Source organism: Thunnus thynnus, chromosome 4 (assembly GCF_963924715.1).
Source record: "Thunnus thynnus chromosome 4, fThuThy2.1, whole genome shotgun sequence".
Taxonomy (NCBI): Eukaryota; Metazoa; Chordata; class Actinopteri; order Scombriformes; family Scombridae; genus Thunnus; species Thunnus thynnus.
This window is the reverse complement of record NC_089520.1, coordinates 32,299,568-32,319,318: the sequence shown is the minus strand read 5'-3', so window position 1 is coordinate 32,319,318 and position 19,751 is coordinate 32,299,568. Positions and strand designations below refer to the sequence as shown.

General features: G+C 41.1%; 1 protein-coding gene across 1 annotated transcript in view; it reads left to right on the top strand.

Annotated features, from left to right (window-relative positions):
* The window catches only part of klhdc8a (kelch domain containing 8A), a 38,393-nt gene that overhangs the window by 1,360 nt on the left and 17,282 nt on the right, over positions 1-19,751 (top strand). Inside the window, exons 2-3 of the mRNA XM_067588383.1 lie at positions 1,261-1,322; positions 19,002-19,188. Coding sequence (XP_067444484.1) covers positions 19,024-19,188 — 165 coding nt within the window. The 5' untranslated portion in view covers positions 1,261-1,322; positions 19,002-19,023. The remainder of the gene's footprint in view (positions 1-1,260; positions 1,323-19,001; positions 19,189-19,751) is intronic.

Sequence of the window (19,751 nt, the reverse complement as noted above, 5' to 3'; positions counted from 1 at the left end):
GACGAATATTAGTGATAAGATAGGACATTAAAAAAAACAAAACCTTTGAGTACCATTTCACACACCATTAATTAGCCTACCACAGACACACTATAGTGATATTTAAGCTATAATTTAGTGATAACATAGGGAATAATGTAAATACCATGAAGTACTGTAATGTTACTGTACTGCAGATTCATAATTGAGTATTAAAGTACAAATATAATATACTGTACACTCACTTGACAGTTTGTTAGATAAACCAACTAATGCAATCTAATACAACAGCCTGTGAAAACTCCTACCCTGGTAGGCTATAACTTTAGGAAGGTGTTTCTAATATTCAGTCTACCTTCGTTGATATAGGGTGACATAGTAACCATAAAGATGAATAAACACCTCTCTAAAAGAGTTTCAACAAGACCTGTATACTATAATCTTCATGACAGTATAGGATTTATGACATTGCATTGCAGCGAGGTCTATCTCATAAACTAGCAACTGAGTGGAAATCCCAGTCTGAATTTTATTGAATTGTTTGTCACATAGGTTTCAAAAGGTTTTTTAACACCCTCTCCGGCCCGAGCAATGATGATTGATGATGATGGATCTATTGTTACAGTCCTCATGACAATGATGACAGTGAATATAAAGACCATTCAGGCCTTATCTGAAAGGTCACTTACTCAATATTCCCCATGCCTGTCTGTCTGTCTGCAGTCCGTCTTGGTTCAGGCTCAGCACAGATGTACAGGAGGAAGAATGACATTTCCTTCTCCTTCTTTCTTACCCGAGGGAGGCTGTCACTCTTGTCTACTTTGACACTTTTTGTTCCAAAGTTGGACATTTTCAACTTAACTTACAATTAAATAACAAAGTAGAAAAGTATTATTCAGTGGTCTCCATTAGAAACATAAGGGGAGAAACATGCTGCAACACTGCTCAATGTAAACTGCTGTTTCATATAAATATATATGGTATTTGACAGACTTCAATACTGTTGACATATTTCATCGGTACCACAAAAAGTACTGATGTTGATACCCAGCCCGAGTTGTGGCTGCAGAGTTAGGTAATACTCAAGAGTAATTCAGTGTCATTTGAGTCAATGTTAAAATGAATCTAATGCAGCATTACGTATATAATTCATCAGGATTAAAAAGGAACTTTCCTAGGAGACCGAGAACCTTTTGAGGAACAAAGTGAGTTTTGAGGATTAGAAATATGTATAATATAATGTGGTGTAGAGTTTATAGTGCCAACTTCTTGATTTCACAGGTAATTAAATCACAGCACTGAGAAATCGTCCCGGGTTTGCTGTCTGGGTTTCCAACCTGAAGGTACAGTAGTTCCATTCATTTTCTTGTAGGAAAAGAGCCTCACCTCCTATATCTTCTCTCTCTTCTCCTGACACTCTCCACTCCTCCCTCCTCACCTTTTACTTCCTGCCGTCATGCTTTCTTGTTTTAGCGAGCATTGATTACTTCCTTCCTCACACACTCATAAATACCATTTCAGTCATTTGCTATGCGCAGTGAGCAGTGGTTATGTTAAATCGATGCAGTTCGATGCCAGCCTCAGCGTAACGTTACCCTGCTCATTTGCTCTTAAGGCAAACATAGGACGAGGCTCCTTCCTGTCAAAGTTAGGAGGAAGTTTAAAACTGATATACTATATGTCTGTCAGTGCCGTTGGGATGCTGGGCCATCTCTCTCTGACAAGGCAAGTGACATTTTCAATTTTTATATTGCCGGCAATGCTCCAAAGTCACAGTTTGATTGACGTCTGGTAGCACATGCTTTGCATGTCACGATCCCGTCACTGTCCTATCTTTTTTGTGTTATTTTCTTGTAGTCCCTAGCCTCCTGTACTCCTCTCCAGCCTGTTTTTCCCTCCAAACCTGCCCTGCATCAGCCTCATCAGTCCTGCCATGCTCCTATTGTTTTCTGTACTCTTCTCTAGCCTGCCTTTCCCTCCACACCTGCCCTGCTCCCAGTGTTTACCCCAGCCAATCAGCTCCTCACCTGTTCTCCTGCCCAGTCACCTGTTTCCTGTTCCCTTGTTAGTTCAGTTTGTATTTAGGCTAGGTCCTGTTGTTTAGTTCAGTCTTAGTTGGATCCTCTGTTCTGTTCAGTTTTGCTTTGCTTGCACTCCTGAGTCTTTCTGTAAATGAAGATAAATTCTTCAGCTCATGTGCCCTCTGTCTCCTACATTTGGGTCCAGCTGCTCTTCTCATTGTTACATTGCACGATTTCCTTTGAGTGCAAAACAGCACATTACATAGGTAGTTTGTAAATTCAAACACAGTTTAATTCCACTGCTTTGGCCTGCTTCACCATAACATATTTTTTTCTCACAAACACAATTGGTGGTACTCTAACAGACTGCAAAACAATATTTCACATAGTATATATATATAGTCAGATAATGTTTAGTTTCACAAAACAAATGCCGCCAAGTATAGATATCAGAACACTGATAACTAGCCTCAGTTTGTGCCTCTTACAGAGCTGCTGGTAGCGTTAATAAGTCTGAGAAGAGACAATAGAGAGGCGATGTTATACTAATAACCCAATATTCCTTTACTCTTGCAGTAAAAACAACACACGACCTGCCGATAACTAACTGTGCAATATTCAGAGCCTTGCAAGATATTCAGGCTGACAATGGTAACATAAACAGCAGGGCTACAGCTACATACTGACACTCCCCCACAGACACACACTGGAGAGCCTCTCAGTGCTGAGCCGCTCGCTCAGCTATAACACAGGTACCACACAGAAACTTTTACAAAGGTCCATGAATGTGCTTCTAGTGACTGTCAAAGCTCCAGCGGACTCTCTGTGTTTCTAGCGTGGACATGGAGAATCTGACAGCAGCTGCTCATGGCTGGTCATTTTGCTTGCATTTCTTCTTCGTTGTCACCTACAACTGCCGTCCATCTGACTGTCACCGGTCTGTTAAGCGCCTTCATAAGGAGGCAGAGGGTAATGATGCTCTGGTAGTGGTGAGACAAAGTAGCTGAATCTATTCTGAGTGGTCCCATGTTTAAAAAAAAAAGTATTGATACTTGGCGTCAGTGTATCGATAATGTACGGCAGGTTGAAATATGGCGATATGTTGCAATATCAATTTCTTTGTCCCACCCCTAATGTAGAGTAGTGAAATTTAATGTATCATTAGTATTCTGCCGTAACTCTGCCCTGGAACAATTTTATGAATCAGTTTTATTCTTCAATAAATTGAAATAAATAAATAAACAAAAACATAGAAAAACAAGACATATGTTATTCTATATGTGATGATATTTGGTCAGGTGGTTCCTGTGCAGATGACAATGATCCTAATCATTCCTCATCTCTGCTGGAGGCTAGCAGCTCCAGGCAACATTAGCTGCTACTAGCATAACACACCTGAATCTGTACAATTGAGTGAAATGAGTTGAGTTGCTTTATGGGTAATGTAGGCTCAAGGCAGGGTCAGAAATTAACGGGGGCTCAGGGCAAAATGCCTCTAAAAAAGTGAAATTGCCCTTGGAACTGGGACGACGGGGGCTCTTAAATGCCCTTATAAAATAGTTGAAACAGTTAAACAGACTTATTTTGTTTTGCAAAGTGTGTCTATATTTTGCTCTGTATTCAAACTGCGACTCAGAATTGGCTGGGACAGCTAGTCTTCCGTTCCCGCACAACCCCCTCCTCATGCTCGAGCATTGCGAGGTTGGGAGGAAGCCGCGATGGCTATTAACGGTAACATTATCAACATGGAGTCGCCCTTCCAGCTGAGTCACAGTCAGTTCGAAATGAAAGTATGTTAGAAATCTTGACAGTCATTGACCCTCTCCCAATCTGTCCTGTGCCTAAAAAAACTCTCATAGCACGTTATTTTGGAACATAGAGTGCCGTACATAACATGCCAGACAATCATCAACATTGTTACATAACATTTTTGTTTATACTTAGTTATAATCTGTAGCTAGGATATAACTCAGTGTGAGTATTTTTCCCCATTAGTTGTTCTTGCATTATAAATTCGGCTGCTCCCTTCGCTTTTTTAAATGAGACTCATCTGTCAAGCAACATAGAACAAAGGTATTTCCCATCATTTGAAAAAAAAAAAACCCTGGAAATCATCCAAAATGCCACCAAAACATATTTCATGAAGGCAAAAAAAAGTAAATTTCCTTCCCTGGCTCCAGGTTTGACAAGGAAGAAGAATGCATTGACTAAAAATGTGATATCTCTGCTGCATCGATTTTAATCCTTTTTTCTTTCTCTCTTTCTTTCTTTCTTTCTTTTTTTTTTTTAACTGTCCGTCGTGAGTCCAACAGTGTTAGAGGAGTGCAATGCTAAATCAGTAGAGTCCACTTTTAGCAGTGTGAGTGTTTTCATACCAGCTTGAGGATGAGCAGCCTGACTCGCTGTGTATCTGTGGGACAGGTAGATGAAAGTCAGCCTGCCTGCTGTGTTAAAGGCTCAGAATACGCTTTGAAGACCTCCTGCTGATTTATGATCCACACACAGAAGAGGGAAACACCCAGTTTATGTGTTGTATAGATTCCTTTACCCATAGACACACCTCCTGAATAACTCTCCGGTGGATGTGAAGCCTGACAGAAAATGCCTTCACTATGCGCAAATGATCTCACTCTAAAAGTCAACCACTCAATTCTTAAAGGAGTGCAAGTACAGGATACACACTCACACACATAAAAGCAGTGAAGGGACCGTTAGGGAGTTAATTCCAATTCTGCTGACAGTAGATAGGTCCTACCATTCTCTCTCTCTATCACATAGTAATTACTTATAAGGCCACAGGGATTATGATGTCCCCAACTCCCATCTGTAATAGAGCTTGTGCTCCATATAACCCTTTAGCTTTGCTCCCCCGTCTCTATCACCCCCTTCATTAAGCTGTCCCTCCCTCTCATTATCCCCTCTATGTAATATCCTCCATCCATTAACTTATCCCACTTCTCCCACTCCTCACCATTACTCCCCCTCCTCTTTCTACCTCTCCTCCATTTTTCCTGCCCCCTTCTCCCCCTCTTTTCTTACGCTTCTTCCTCCTCTGCTCTTTTCTCCACTCAAGCCTTCACAGCACTGCCACACTGGATCAGCTCACTCTAATTTGACTCCTACACAGCAGTCGGTGAGAGAGAGCAGAACCACTATGCCCTGAATATAAGTGTTAGAGTCGGGGAGGGGTTGTGCTTCAGGGACACAATACAGTATGGTGGAAAGTGAATATACGTTGCCCTTATGTAACCAAGCACGTTCTTCGGTGCAAGCATGTCATGCCCGTGCATGCATCAAGCTTCGTTTTTTTTCTCAGCTCTGCAAATGTTTGATTTTTCCTAAGCGCCTGTATCTATTTCCGTCTCGTCTCCATGGCTCCTGGCACAGCAACATGCAAAATACAGCCATGTTTTCTGATGAGCTTCTCTTCGGCTTCAGCTGCCTCCAACAACTCATCCAGATGTTTGTGCATCTGTGCGTCAAAGAGTGCGAGTGTGTGTGTGTTGTGTAAATGTGTATGTTTGTGTAGGTATACTGTATAATTGTTTTTCAAAAGGTGGTTCAACTCTGACCTCCAGTCGGTGATCATCAGAGGCCTCCACCCTGTAATACAAAGAAAAGCCTGTTTTATTTATTTATTTTTGAAAAAGCAGTCATTTTTGTTCTTAACCCTTAGCTCATATAGAGAGAGCGGCAGAGATCTTGAGCTGTGGAATGGTTTGTGGTAGGTGTTGACTGCTTGTGGCTTGAAGACTGTAGCTAGATGTTCTCACAGCTCAGCCACATAGGGGAGTCCCATGAGGATGCTTGTGGTGATTTGGTCTTTAGTCAGGGCAGGATTGTCATCATCCAACTTATAACTGTTGGACATGCTACATCTACCACTCCCCATCCTCCTCCTAACTTATAAGATGTTCTGCTGTATGTTAGGGCTGTCACTTCTTTTTTGAAATTCGAGCCCTAACCCCTGTTCGAACATGGTGAAAAATTAAATATTCAAACTTTAATAACCTTTAAAATTTATAATCTGTAAGTGCAACAGACTGCCTTGTGCCTTTTTAAAATTCGCTATCAGCTTGACCTATTGCTTTCTCTTTGACCTATCAGTAAACTAAGCTAATAAATAAAAGCAGATAAAGACACTTGCGAGCAAAGCCGTGCTGATCATGACACTGGAGCTTCTGAGAAGCCGTGTGTTGAGGTATTTCTAGTGCAGCTACCAGATTGGCTCAGCTTGCCAGATGGGCTCAGGCTCCTAGCTGTGTGTTCTACAGAGTAGTGATGACATACTTCCTTGTGGTCTTCGTTTGTTAGCTAACATTAGCTACGTCAGCATACGTTAACTGGCTAACTAATCTAACTTAACAATATCGTCCTTTACATAATGCCATGAGTTATGTTTGTTTGTTTGGAGTTATTGTGTCTTGTTGTGGATAATTTATCTGTTTTTTGGGTTCTAGCATAAATGCTACAGCTAATTGGTGCACTGCCATAACGTTCCGGGTGGAACTCATGCTCTAGAATTACTGTTCCACATGTTGGAGTAAGTGAATTATTAAACTACTTTGACAGTAATTGTTTGGGTCGTAGCGTATTCTTTGTATGACTGCATGTACTGAACTGTAATCTCCGTACCATGATGGTTCAGGGCCAGTACATGGTTCTAGGAGAGACTGTTGATTAGGATATTGTATTAAGACACAGTTGGTAGGAGATTTGAATGCTGGAGAAACAACTGAGGTTTCCTCTGTCAAGATGGCAAACTACTGGTTTGTCACAGTTTTTCAGCATTTTTGCCTTACTGAAATGCATCTGTGGGTTGTACATTAAATTAGTTGTTGTATTTTTTCTAATAAATAATGAAGCAGTCCCAGACTGCAGCAGTACATCTATCTATATAATGTAGTGTATGTATATATACTGTATATACATAGTAAACTTAGTTTGGCATTTACATTTTATTAGATGTGGACCTCTTTCTCTACACAAACAATCACACAATCAAGATTTGTTTGTTTAAACGGTTGTCTGTGGTGTGAACACACGGCATCCATACACTTTCTGACGTACAGTCAATGATAAACCCTTCCCAACACACAGCCAATCATAATATGTGACGTCATCTGTAAAAGCAAGACCCCGAGCTGATCTGGCAGGCTGAGCTGATCTGGTACCCACACTGGGGCTTACACATAGTAGGTTTGCCAACTTTGTAAAAAACAGCTGCTGTACTCAACAACGACAACCAATGGCGTTTTAAGAGGGAAAAATGGTGGGGCAACAACAACTACTTTTGACATAATGCTTCATATTCTCCCTGAAATAATAATGTTTTCACTCCTCTACAGCATAACTACAGGACACTACAGGACTAGAATAAAATATGGCAATGTGACTGTCAATATAAAAAGCTGTTTGCAGGCTGAAGAATAGTAATAGGAGGAGGCATTTTCTTGGGAACATGTTTTAAGAAAATGCAGGAAGGAGAATAGAAAATGACAAATAAGTATCTCACTATTCACAGGATCGAACAGTTCAGCAGCAGTGAGTTTTGCACCAAGCCTTTGATCCACCATAAAATCCAGCCATAACCATTAGAAAAATGACCTAATGGAACAACATTACAAATGCATTCCAGGCTTTAACAGCAAGATAAACTATAATTCTTTTTCTCACCATTTCAAAGCTCAGTTAAAGAAAAAGGAGGCATGGCGGTTCTTCCTCTGGGCAAACTTTTCAATAACTCTGATGTTAAAATCCTGTAGTTGCTGTTTGTATGTGCTGTCAATTTATAGCCTAAGCTATGTTTACTTGGCCGAGCCCAACTTTACCACACTTTCCTAGTCTAGATGACTCCCGTTGCTTTCATGTTTGATAATCCTCTCAGAAAGATGCTTGAGATCCTGAAAACCTGCTCTTGACCTTTCTGAAAACACATACAAGAAGCAAAAAAGTGCCTTCTTGGACTAATTTTTTCTAAAGAAGCAATTAAATATGCAATTATTTTTGCCTGTGGTTTGGTTTATAACAATGCCCCATGGCTGGTGGGCACCGAGGCATTTAATCTCACACTTTTATTCAAAAAGCAGAGTTTTAAACTTGTGTTCTAGAAGATAATCCACTTTGTTCATGATGGCAGGTAATTTTCCAGGAGAAATACACTAACCGCTAACTACAAGCAAATGAGACAATTTACTGAGCAAATAGAGCCAAATAAATAGCAGTGGGGCAACAGGCAATCAGCCCCACTTGGCATCAAGTTAAAGCCACCTGCTTTTATTGCCAAAGGCTTTGAGCATATGTATTGTTGTTTTGTTTTGTGAGGCAGCAGAGGCATCAAATGAGTGGAGCACCATCAACTCTACAACATGTCTGACTGCCTACTAAAGACACAGTGCAATCTCAAAACACATAGTGCAGATGTATGACACCACACAGGAAAATATAAAGACTGACCGCTGACGAATAGACATCACTGGCCATATATGCTTATGACAGTCACAGCAAATTGTATCTGAGAAACATTACGGTAGGCTTTATGGGTTGAGTTTGAGTTAATATGAACAAACTACTTGATAGTTCAAATTTGTTTAAACTTGACGCTTTGAATAAGTGATAACCCTACTCTATGTAGGAGGGTCCTCAACCCCTTCCTTCAGCTTTCACATGAGCATTATCATCTTCCAGATCAAATAAATACATAAAGGCTAAGAAAAAGGGTTCAGATCAGGGCTGGCCGATATGGCCAAAAAATAAAATCAACATTTTTTTCAAGCTTTGGATCAATTTTTTCCCCTGCAGAATACAGGAGTGAAACACCATATTTTTTTAAGACATCATATGCAAGAATAATAAGACTTGCACAGTCTGCAATGCTGTCATCATTATCCATGAAATACAGCTTATCCCACACAGCTCTCGACTGTCAGTACCAGATGCTTCAGCTAAGTAAAGGACAAACACGCAGTTTAATGATCAGCTCCAGTACAGACAGAGCAGAAAGGTCTGCTCACTAATTCACCTGCTGCTCGAAAAATATCAGCCTGATATCTACAGACTGCTGGCTAGCTAGCGTTAGCTACCTCGCAGGCAGGGACAGACTGGGCATCATCTCAATTTGCACATGTAGAATGTGCAAATTGTTATGTCGACCCCCAGAGCTTCAGCTGCCGTAACCAGAGATGATGCCTTGTCGACAAACATACCAAGAGCACAGTTCAGTGTGCAATCATTTTCAGTGCGCCCTTCTTATAGATGATACCAGTAAATTCACTATAAGATATCCACCAGGAGTCATCACAGTCCAATAAACTGCAGCAGGTGTGCATGAAGTGTAACTATTCACGTCATTGTTCACAGGAGTGTCGTGACTCAAGACAGCTAATGTAGCAGCTATCATCTAGGTTACTTCTTGACGAAAAGTTTTGTGAATGTTGTGATTTGATTTGCACAATTTAGACATTTTACTCATGGGAGGAAAAAAAATCAAATTTATCCAATTATCTTCAGTATACTGCACAGCCCTTGTTCAGGCCCCAGCTAACTGAATAGACTCCATGGCAACGTTGGCAAACTGTCAAACTTCCTGTTTACGTCACCCCAAACATGATGGGAACTTTAGTGCCAAAACTCAAGATATCTTCATCTCAAATGGAAAAAAACCCCAATATGAGTTTTAGTACAATAGGCAGTACCAAGACATAACATTACCTATCAGTATAGTTCTTAAATCCCTGCAACACTGAAACTCTCCTCTGTACATTCATATAAAATATTATCATATATGTCTTTAATTTATTCAGTGAGGTAACAATATGGCATTCCTGTATCTAAGACATATAGTGACTCTGCTAAAAACCAGTAAATAAAGGCAGTGAAGACAAAGCAAAAATTCAGAAGTAACTATGTTACTGTCTCCACCTGATAAAGAATAATGTCAGCATTTAATTGGCAGGTCATCTCAAGTTATGTGTGTTTGCTGCCCTCAATATATTGTTGTCTTTTTTATGTGTTTCTCAATGGGACCTCACAGGCTGATAGATGGTCAGTGAGTTCATCTAATGGACACACAGAGTGACATGAAAACCAGAGCAGGAGAAAGAATTAGGTGCTCTGTTCTCTCCTCCTCAACATGACTGCACACTTGAGTTGCTACGGTGACAGTGTACATTTACAGCATCTGTCAGCTGAACACACAGACAAACGCGTGTACACACACACACACACACAAATAAAACACACTCATGTAGACGGCTAAACCAAGCCAGGAGAGGGGAAAAGAGTGAATTGTTTGTCTTTTAAAGGCAGATAAGAGAAACGCCAACTGCTCTGCGTCAGCCTCGGCCAGCAATCAGCCACAACTGATTTAGCCTCAGCTCTTTCATTATAGGACCTGGACCCTGCGTTGCCAGATTCAGCCTGCTAATTCACTTCATCAGTACCATCACAGACACAGTAACAGCTGGGCTGGAGCGTTTTGTCATTTCAATCTTCTGTAAAATATGTAAATGACAACATGCACAGTGAGGTGGCCAGCAGCAGCAGCAGCAGCAGTAGCAGCAGCTAAAAGAAGATCCGGGGACAACAGCAGGTAATTTTCCTGCTGCAGAGTTGTGGCAACATTATTATGCAGCATTGTTACTTCTCGCCATAGTCTTTTTGTCTGTTGAGAGTGATTTATTACAGATAGCACATGGTGCCTTTCTGTGTGCACAGTAGAGATAAGATTAGAGGGGAGAGCAGCCATTGGCTCTCTTTTCCCCCTTGGAGACTGAGGGATGCCGTTTCTCCCTCTGGCCTATTGATCCCGAGGTCAGCTCTCAGACTCAAAGGAGAGTCTTGGTTGAGCGACTCCGCAGCTCACAAACCTTCAGACTTTAGCTTTCTGCCTGGCTCTCTTAAGGCAGTACATTCACCTAATCTGGTCTGGACCGTTAGATCATTTGGAGCTGGGATGCCAGGTAACCCGGAGATTCATCTAATCTTCGAGCTGACCAACCAGCAGGATGTCTGCAGCTGCTGCTGGGAGCAAGCTGGTGATTCAGTTGGCTGAGAGGAGTTGAGCTGCGGATCTGTCAGCCAGAGAGGCTCAATGCATTCACAGTGGAATGTGCTGTATGTTCACATGGTGAAGGAGAGCTCTCGCATCTCAAGCTGCCATAAGAGGCTGTGTAATTGTCATGTAGAGTGTAATGTGCAGAGGAAACAAGGCCTGCTGCCCGGCAAATCATACCCAAAAGCAATCCACAAGTTCCTCTGTTACTTGCTGACTCCCTTGTCGCTGTTCAGCTCTTTGCTGTGGTGTGTCTGCTCTGCACTTCCTAGAGATTACCTATCAATGAAACCGTATGGGTAGCACTTCTTCTTTCCTTGCATTTACTTTAGATGAAGCTTGGGCTTTTCTACATTTCTGTGCATCGCAGCTATACTGCCAGTCCTTCTACTGGTTCCAAAGAAACAAATCACATCTTTTTTTTGTGATTCAAGAGTTTCAAGAAGGCCCTACGTGACACCAAATATTTGCAACAGTTGTATCAAAGCTTTTAGGGACTGACTATCACAGCCTCTAACAGGCTCCATACTGGCAGGAAGAAACCTTGATAGCATGTAAAGCACTTTTCAGACATGGAACATGGCTAGTTTCATATATCTATTAATGCGATGGCATTTTGTCATTTTTTTCCTACGGCTTCATCCATGACAGGACATTTGTGGAAAGTGCCAGTGCTTGCACGATATTTGACACTTGGTGCATGAGAGGAGGCAGAAAGAGAGAGACAACAGTAGTGAGTTGGAAAATAAGGATATGAAGGAAGAAGAGCGTTTTCTGTTCTCTCACAGGCTGCATCAGTGATTAGCGGAAAAAGATTTTGCTGTTATTTGTTGTTATGTAATTAATAACTAGCTATAGGAGCAGGGTTGGGGTTAGCAGGTGTGAGATATAGTATTATCTTTATTTTACTGTAGCTTTTAGAGCTCAGGGGGAACAAGTGGTCTGAGGGTGGAAACCAGCCCCACAACTGATTCAGGAAAAAACAATGAATTAGAAATTGTTGTTTATGGACCTGGTGCATTGCCTCGGCCCTTCCGTATGGTGCATGGCACTCTGTTAACCTCAGTAGGCTGAACTTCAGTAGTGTTATTCTCATTGAACAGATAAAAAGTAACAAAACACATTTATTTATATGAAAATGTCCCATATTATTTACTCAGAGGCCTTTAGTAATAAAGAAGAACTGCTGCGTCTTCACTTTGCTGCATCTGTCTTCACTCTCCAAAGTTTTTCTTGCTCCTAAAGTTAAATGGATCTGTATCAATAGCGGGTCGTTGCCATGAAGTAGTTGGCCTCTGCTGAACTTCACCAGATAAGACTTGTTTGAGCCAAAACAGTGCTGATTGTATCAGACTCAGGGAGGTGGAACTGCTATTGGAGCTCTGGGGAATGATTTCAGCATTGTTAAAACCAGGCCAGTGTGAAAAGCTGTTAGTCTGATAAAGCTCTGGCAACCTTCTCCGGCATTTTTACACACATTCACACACACACACACACACACACATATACACACATCCAAATAAGTGCTAACAAATTTTGGCAACTTTAGTGATGTACTGAGGTCAGCTACAGACTGCAGCACAGATGCTCTATTTGAATACTGCAGACTAATTAAGTACAAGTCAATAAACGATCCCTTGCTGAACTGCCTGCACACACAGTGAGAGTGAGAGCAGAGTACAGGGAGGGTTGTTTTTAGATCAGAATAAAGCTCACCAAGCATTTTATCTGACCTCTAAATAATAAAAAAATAGGTTACTGCACTACAAACAACCTGGTGTAGGAGGTTACTGAAGCCCTCTCAAATCACAACCCAACATGTAAAGCATACTTGAGAGGAGGATTAAAGGAGACTCATGCAAGGAGTTTGCTCTTAAAATATTCAAACCATATAGAAGGTTAAATATTGCTGCTGTATTTTGAAGCTTTAATGTGGCGGTCAAAGCAGTAGCCACGATTATGGTTCTTTTCATCATTAATTTCAAAGCTGTTTATTGCCCATATGCAGGATGGATTTAATCTTGTAAAAAAAACAAGATGAAAGAAACATGTTAATGCATACGTTAATTCACATTTAAAGGGGCACTCCAGTGATTTATTCCATAAAGTCGGAGGACTCGCAGGAGAAAGAATAAAAAAAAGAATTGGCAGAATCAAGTCAGCAGGGGGCAAAATATTTTAGTTTCCAAATCACTGGATACTACATTTCCCATAATGCAACCCAGTAGTGTCTTTCTTTATATCTTGCTTCCACGGGGCATGGCTACGTCGCGTTCCATTTGCAATGCAGTTTTGTTTGGAAATCGGAGCATGTCAACAGAATCGGGCAGTTCAGTTGCGCTGCTACTACAGTAATTACGGCAGCCTAGGTCAAAGCCTAACGAGCACCTTTAGTATACCGTAACTACCGCAGTAGCAGCGCAACTGAACTTCCCAATTTTGCTGACGTGCTCCGATTTTGTTGATTTGGTCATTTTTCTTTGATTTTTGTGCTTCTACCATGGGTAGGTAGGCTACATAGTTAAATGGTTTATTTATTTGTCTGTTTTAATTGTGTTTATTGTTGATATGCGATCGGGATTCTTCAAAATTGAAAATTCACAGGATGCTCTATGCTGTATCTGTGTCTGACTTCCTGCCTGGCTGGATCTACTCTGTGCAGCTTGACGCGGCTTACGTCAAAAATAGATTAGGCACGTCTTCTTAGCATAGCAGAGTGAAGAGCCGCTTCTGTGACGCTTCTGAAATGATGGAACTGATGCAGCCGTGCCCGGTGGAATCAAGGTGTTAGACCCTTTGTGCATCTACACCCAAACTCTACACCCCCAGTTTCTAATGCAGGCGTTCTGTAAATTCATAGTCTCCAAGCCCATGCCAATATCTTTAAGGTTTCTTTTCTTTTTTGATATATAGAAAGAATTTGTTGATCACACCCTCGTTCACCAGTGATTGTGCTTATGCACAGTTTCAGGAAATTATAGACCACAGACTGCATTCAAGACTGTGGGCGAATCTTATTTTCTGATTTCCAATGTATAGGAATGACTTTCCAGATTGTGATGTGTGATCACGTCAGATTTTTTTTTTTCAGGCATCCTTTAACTTTCTGCATTGGTTGCTGTGGTAACAACCTAGATGTGTGTATGTATTCTAACTGCTGGTGTGATTTTTCAACACAGAACGAAAACAACAAGCTGCCATCTAGATGGAAATATGTCTCAGTCTATGCCACAGGAATATCTTGTTACAGTCCTCCACTCAAACAGACATCAAGGAGCGAGGAGACTCTTGCTGTATACAGTCACGTGTTGAGCTGTAATCACAGCCTGCTACTTTGCAATCTGGATGTCAACATTGTGATGCAACGACAGTTTCAAATGTAACTGAGTGGCCAGACTGAGACACATCTGAGGAATAATGTCTAATAATGTTGTGCAACCAGGTAGCATCATACTGTAACTAATTACTACTTTCATCCTTGACAGTTCATTGTTATCCAGAATGAACACTGATACGATGAATTCAGCTCCCTAAAATAGAGCTATGCAGTAATTTAGGGTACTCATTTCTGATTTTGATGTAGTTTGAGTTTGAGTCTTTTGATGAAAATGTATATTAGTTTTGGTCAAATAGTCATTTGAATCTCCGGTTTTAGTCAACAAAAACTAAAGTCTTTTTAGTTTAGTCAGTTTAGGTCAGCATTTTTAGTGATCTCCTGGACTTAACATCTGTAGCTTAGCATCTCAGGTAAATGAGCAGTCTGTTGCATGGCAGTAAAGTGCATTGCAAGACTTAAAACCTTCTCTTACTATACAGATTAGTGTACAATCTAATATTCACTGTTCGTCTCTATCATACATATGTATGATCAGGAATAATGGTTAGTTAAAGTGAAGTTAACTCCTGAGAAAAGGAGACTTGGTCCTGATTGGTTCCCATTAATAAACAATGACTAAAAGCCATCCAATCAGGTGAACTCGTAGCGTTTGAAGTGAAAGTCACTGCCTGGCGTGTTTTCCTAGAAATTCTTTCAATTGAAGTAATTCGATTAAATTTTAACTGGAGAAAATGTATTTGAAAAATGTTCGTCACGATACATTTGAAAACAAACTCATGAGAAATGAATAACATTGGACTGTAAATGTGAGCGTTAATTCAATCTGATTCTCTGTTAGTCTTTCCCGGGGAAGAGTAATGCTTCCAGGTCTGATTAATAAGGGATTAACTGACATGGCGGTGCAGTTGGATCCAGTTTAGTCATCTCAAATATTCCAATTTGTTGTATTAAATGTTATTACTGGCTGGATTTGTTCCTTGGCTTCAGGTTAGGTTTTGCAATCTCAGTATTTGCATATTCATGCGTTTAAGATCCATAAGGAGAACAACCAACAGACCGAGTTCAGATGTTCCTCCTCCACTACAACCTGTTTATCATAAATTATTTTTATTGTCATTCAAACTCGGATGGAAGGTTGATAAGATACTAATCAATGATAAGAGATGATATGAAATTAACATACACTTCATCATGCTTCATTTAATGAATGAAGCTTTACATTTAGAGACATTCCCTGTACGGAGGGAGCGTAGGGAGAGTTACTACGCAACCTAATTAAAAGTTTCAAGTTGGAGGCATGCTGATTGTAAATGACTTCAGATGATGCTGGTGGGCTTACTGTTGATCTCAAGCTGTTCAAGCAGTTAATTAAAAAAAACGATGTGGCGAACCAAATCGGTTACAGATTGCAATTAATGCACTCCGTGAGCCGACCGAGAGAGAGCTATCCTGCCTCGTTAGCAAGTGCACGCCTGCCGGGGTCAGCCTATAGGAGAGCAAGCGCTTTTATTGGTTTCTCATCCTTTTTCATAAGCCATTATTAACTGCAAACCAAGCGATAAGCAATCATGTGCAAAAGCAAAAAAAAAAGCTAAAGCTGAACCTCTTGGGAAAAGCCTAACTGTTGCTATGGCAACCTACCCCGCACACTAAAATGGGGAAGATTTTATTTTGAAGGGCAGTCCTCTCTTTATCTTCACCCTCCATTCGTTATTCCTCCGTTTGTGTGATGATCAAAGGTATGACAGGTAGATAAAGCGTGGTAGTAAAACGGAGGGAGGTGGGCAGAGAGGGAGAGAAAAAAGGGGAAGGGGTGGGGGTATGTGTTAAAAAGAGATGTGAAGCTTTAAAGGATAAACTGCTGAGAGGCTGTGTTAAATCACAGCTGGGTATTATAACAGTAGTCACATTTCCACTTAAATCTACTCCCTGTGACCTCCTCATAACACACCTGACTGACAGTAATGACCACAGTTATGTCTCCCTGTGTGACATGTAAAGCTGTGATACAGGGAGCATTTAAGGTAATGTAGTCAGAATTAGGTTTTCAGTGCACCGTGGGTTTATTCTGGATGCTCCCTCCCACGTCAATGACAGACTTCCTCCCCTGTTCCTCGCTGGAAACTATACGTAGGCGGGAGATGTGGGTTACACACAGGAAACAGAAAGCTACTGAGGGATGACACAGGAAAAAACAACAGCGGTGCCTGACATAGGAACGACAAGGAAGGAAACTTATACATGGGAGACGCTGTGTCAGTTCAGTTCCACTAGTCTACAGCTGCTACTCATCTGAGGGGAGCATGGAAGATTCACAGTTACATGCAGGCAAAGTGAAGTAGTGTTAAAGGGAAACTGTAACTTGAAGTGATTGATCATCATACAGTAAACATCTTTCATGCAGTTTGTCCTGCCATGTGACCAGACAATCCACTTGAAGGAGATCCAAGGCTGGATGAGTCATTTTAATGAGATACTTGTAAAGCTGCCAGACTTGTTGAAGACAGCAGATTTTTATGTCATAAAAAGTGAATTCTTACACCAGAATTGGGTGTGTGTCGTTGGATTTTGTTGACAGTGACACTGTTGACAGTGTTAGCTTATGTTTCTTTGTACTACTCATTAATGTAAGACTTGAAAACCGTTACCTCGGAGGAGTACCACAATAGTTCAGGCAGTAGGTGTATTTCTTGAAATACTCTTCTGTTCATGCATCAGCTTGAAAAAGTATTCAAGACCTTTACTTATTCGTTGACTTTTGGGCCACTTTGGTGCAGTGCAACAAGCTCTTATAAAGTTGATATGGCAGATGTGTTAGCAAACAGTCGCCTATTTACACATTCATCAGAGCAACATTAGCATTCATTTGGAGTCGTGTTTGTGTCCACCTGGCGAATGTAAGTCCAAAATTCACTCTCCTTTTAGCCCAGTTTTGGTCTCCACCCACTCCTGAGACTAATATCTGGCTCTAAAGCTGCTAAATGCTCCACTATGTGCACTACCTTTGTCTGTTTGCTGAGCAGGTAGTGTAGAGTGGGTTTAGCAGAGCTGGCTGAAAACAACTGCCTGCTGTCAAAGCTGATGAGAGCGGTGACCCTGAACCAGAACAGTAAATCTGCAGACAGTAAAACCAAAACATTCAGCCGAAAGACACTAAAATGCTCCGCAGAACAGAGGGGAACCATAGAGTTGGATGATAATTATTGGTGGGGACATTTTTCACATACATACACAGTCATTTGATCCATTGTTAATAGAAAAATATTGATTTAAGCAGCTTGGAGTAAAAGTAGCAATATAACAATATAAAAATACTCCATTATAAGTAAAAGTCCTGCAGTCAATTGTGCTCCCTAAGTACAGTAAAAGTACAGAAGTATCATTTATAAAGTATACTAAAAATATCATGTACCGGATCATCATTTCAGATGCATTAATGTGTAAGTATCTTGAGCTAATTATGCTAATTTTGCTGTTGGGCAGTTTAATCTGTGAATCTTTAAACAATGAATCTTTTATAAGACAATCTTATGTTTTGTATGAAAATCTTAATCTGCAAAGTAAGTAGTAATAGCTGTTAGATCATTTTTAAAGAGGACATAACATGCACATTTACATGTCTGTAGTTTTAATCTGGGGCTCTACTGGAATATCTTTGTATGATTTACAGTTAAAAACTACTGATCTTACACTGGCCCTTTACTCAGCCCCTCAGTTCAGCCTCTTTAGTCTCTTAAAGATCCCCCTCTCGATGAGCCCATTCTGTTCTGATTGGTCTTCTCTAATACATCCTTACGTGTTAGAGTCATCCGATCCGAAATATGAGAGCGGACGACACAAACAACACATGGAAAAACATTGGCAACAACCTTAGAAACATATGCTATGGAACAAACAGATGTTTGTGGGCGTGCACAAACAATCTGACATCAGGTCGATGGGGAAGTAACTTTGCAAACGGAGAGTTCAGAGCAGACTGATCACGGGGCTTTTGACTTGAAGGCAGCATTTTACATATGTTCACCACCTAACATAGACATCTGACATCATAAAGGTATGTAAATGACAGAAAATCACATTAAGCACGTCATGTCCTCTTTAAGTACAAGTACCTCGAAACTGCATTTAAGCACAGTACTTGAGTAAATGTACCGAGTGAGTTTGCACCACCGATGATGAGATGTTTCTAATGACAGACTCTTCATCTTCATCTTAATCTTTGCTTTGCTGTGTTCACATCTTACAGGATACTGTAAATGTCCACTCAACAGAAAATGCGCACACTGCTCTTCACTGAAGTTCTTCCAATTTATTTCACTTTCTACTGCTCTGCTCTCAGTGTATTGCAGCTCTAAATCCATTTTCACCTCATATCTTCTCCAGGGCCCAGCCCACTATCCACAGGGGAGGAGAGTTCAGCCTGGCCTTCAACTAATCCGACACTCCCACCCCTTACCTCCGCTTCACCTTTCCAATTAAGAACCTCCCCCTCACCCTGGGGCCTTGTCCTCACTCTCCTAGTTCTCCCACATCTCTTCAGTTTTTAGCTTCCCCTAATCAATCCACCCCCAAAACCTTCCTGATTGTGGGCCTCCTTCCTGTTCCTTCTCAGTCTCCCCTGAGGTGCCGAGGCCATGGCGGTACCTTCAGCCCAGGAGTTTCACTGGCAGAGCCTGGCACGACTGCCCAGTGGCCGTGTCTACCACACTCTGACTGAGGTGGGGGGGCAGATGTACATGCTGGGGGGCTGTGACGCTGCAGGGAGGCCCTGCCCCAGCCTGGAGCTCTACTCCCCTGAGGTATGAGATAAATGCCATTCGGACACTGTATCTGATGTTTAATTTTTACACCAAGTAAGGATACAACTGGTAGTGATGATGTCAGTCAACAATATTTTAGTAAAACAATAAGGGTCCTATTTTCTTGAAATAAGGTGCTTGCGGCTATGACCAACAATTTGTTGCAATCTTCCTGACCATCAGTGACCAGGCTCAGCCAGGCATGTAGGTCTACTCAGTTTAGGAGGGAACGTGCTCAGTACAGGACCTCTGACTGTCAGAGGCTATTTTACACACTGATTATATGGAAACACCCGTCAATGCACAGAACTGACTACTGCGAGTATTTTGAGACGTGACTGTAAGTAGCAAAACTGAAAAGTCATGATCCTTGTGACATGACAGAAAAAACTGACTGATCCTGAAGAGTTAAATAATTAATGAGGTTTCCTCTGCTGTGTCATCCACATGTTAACTGATGCACAGCCCCTCTCTCATATCAGAGACTGTAGATGAGACATGTGTATCATGACTACAGCTGTTTAATAAACATGGAAAAGATCCAATATTCTGCAAGTTGTTGT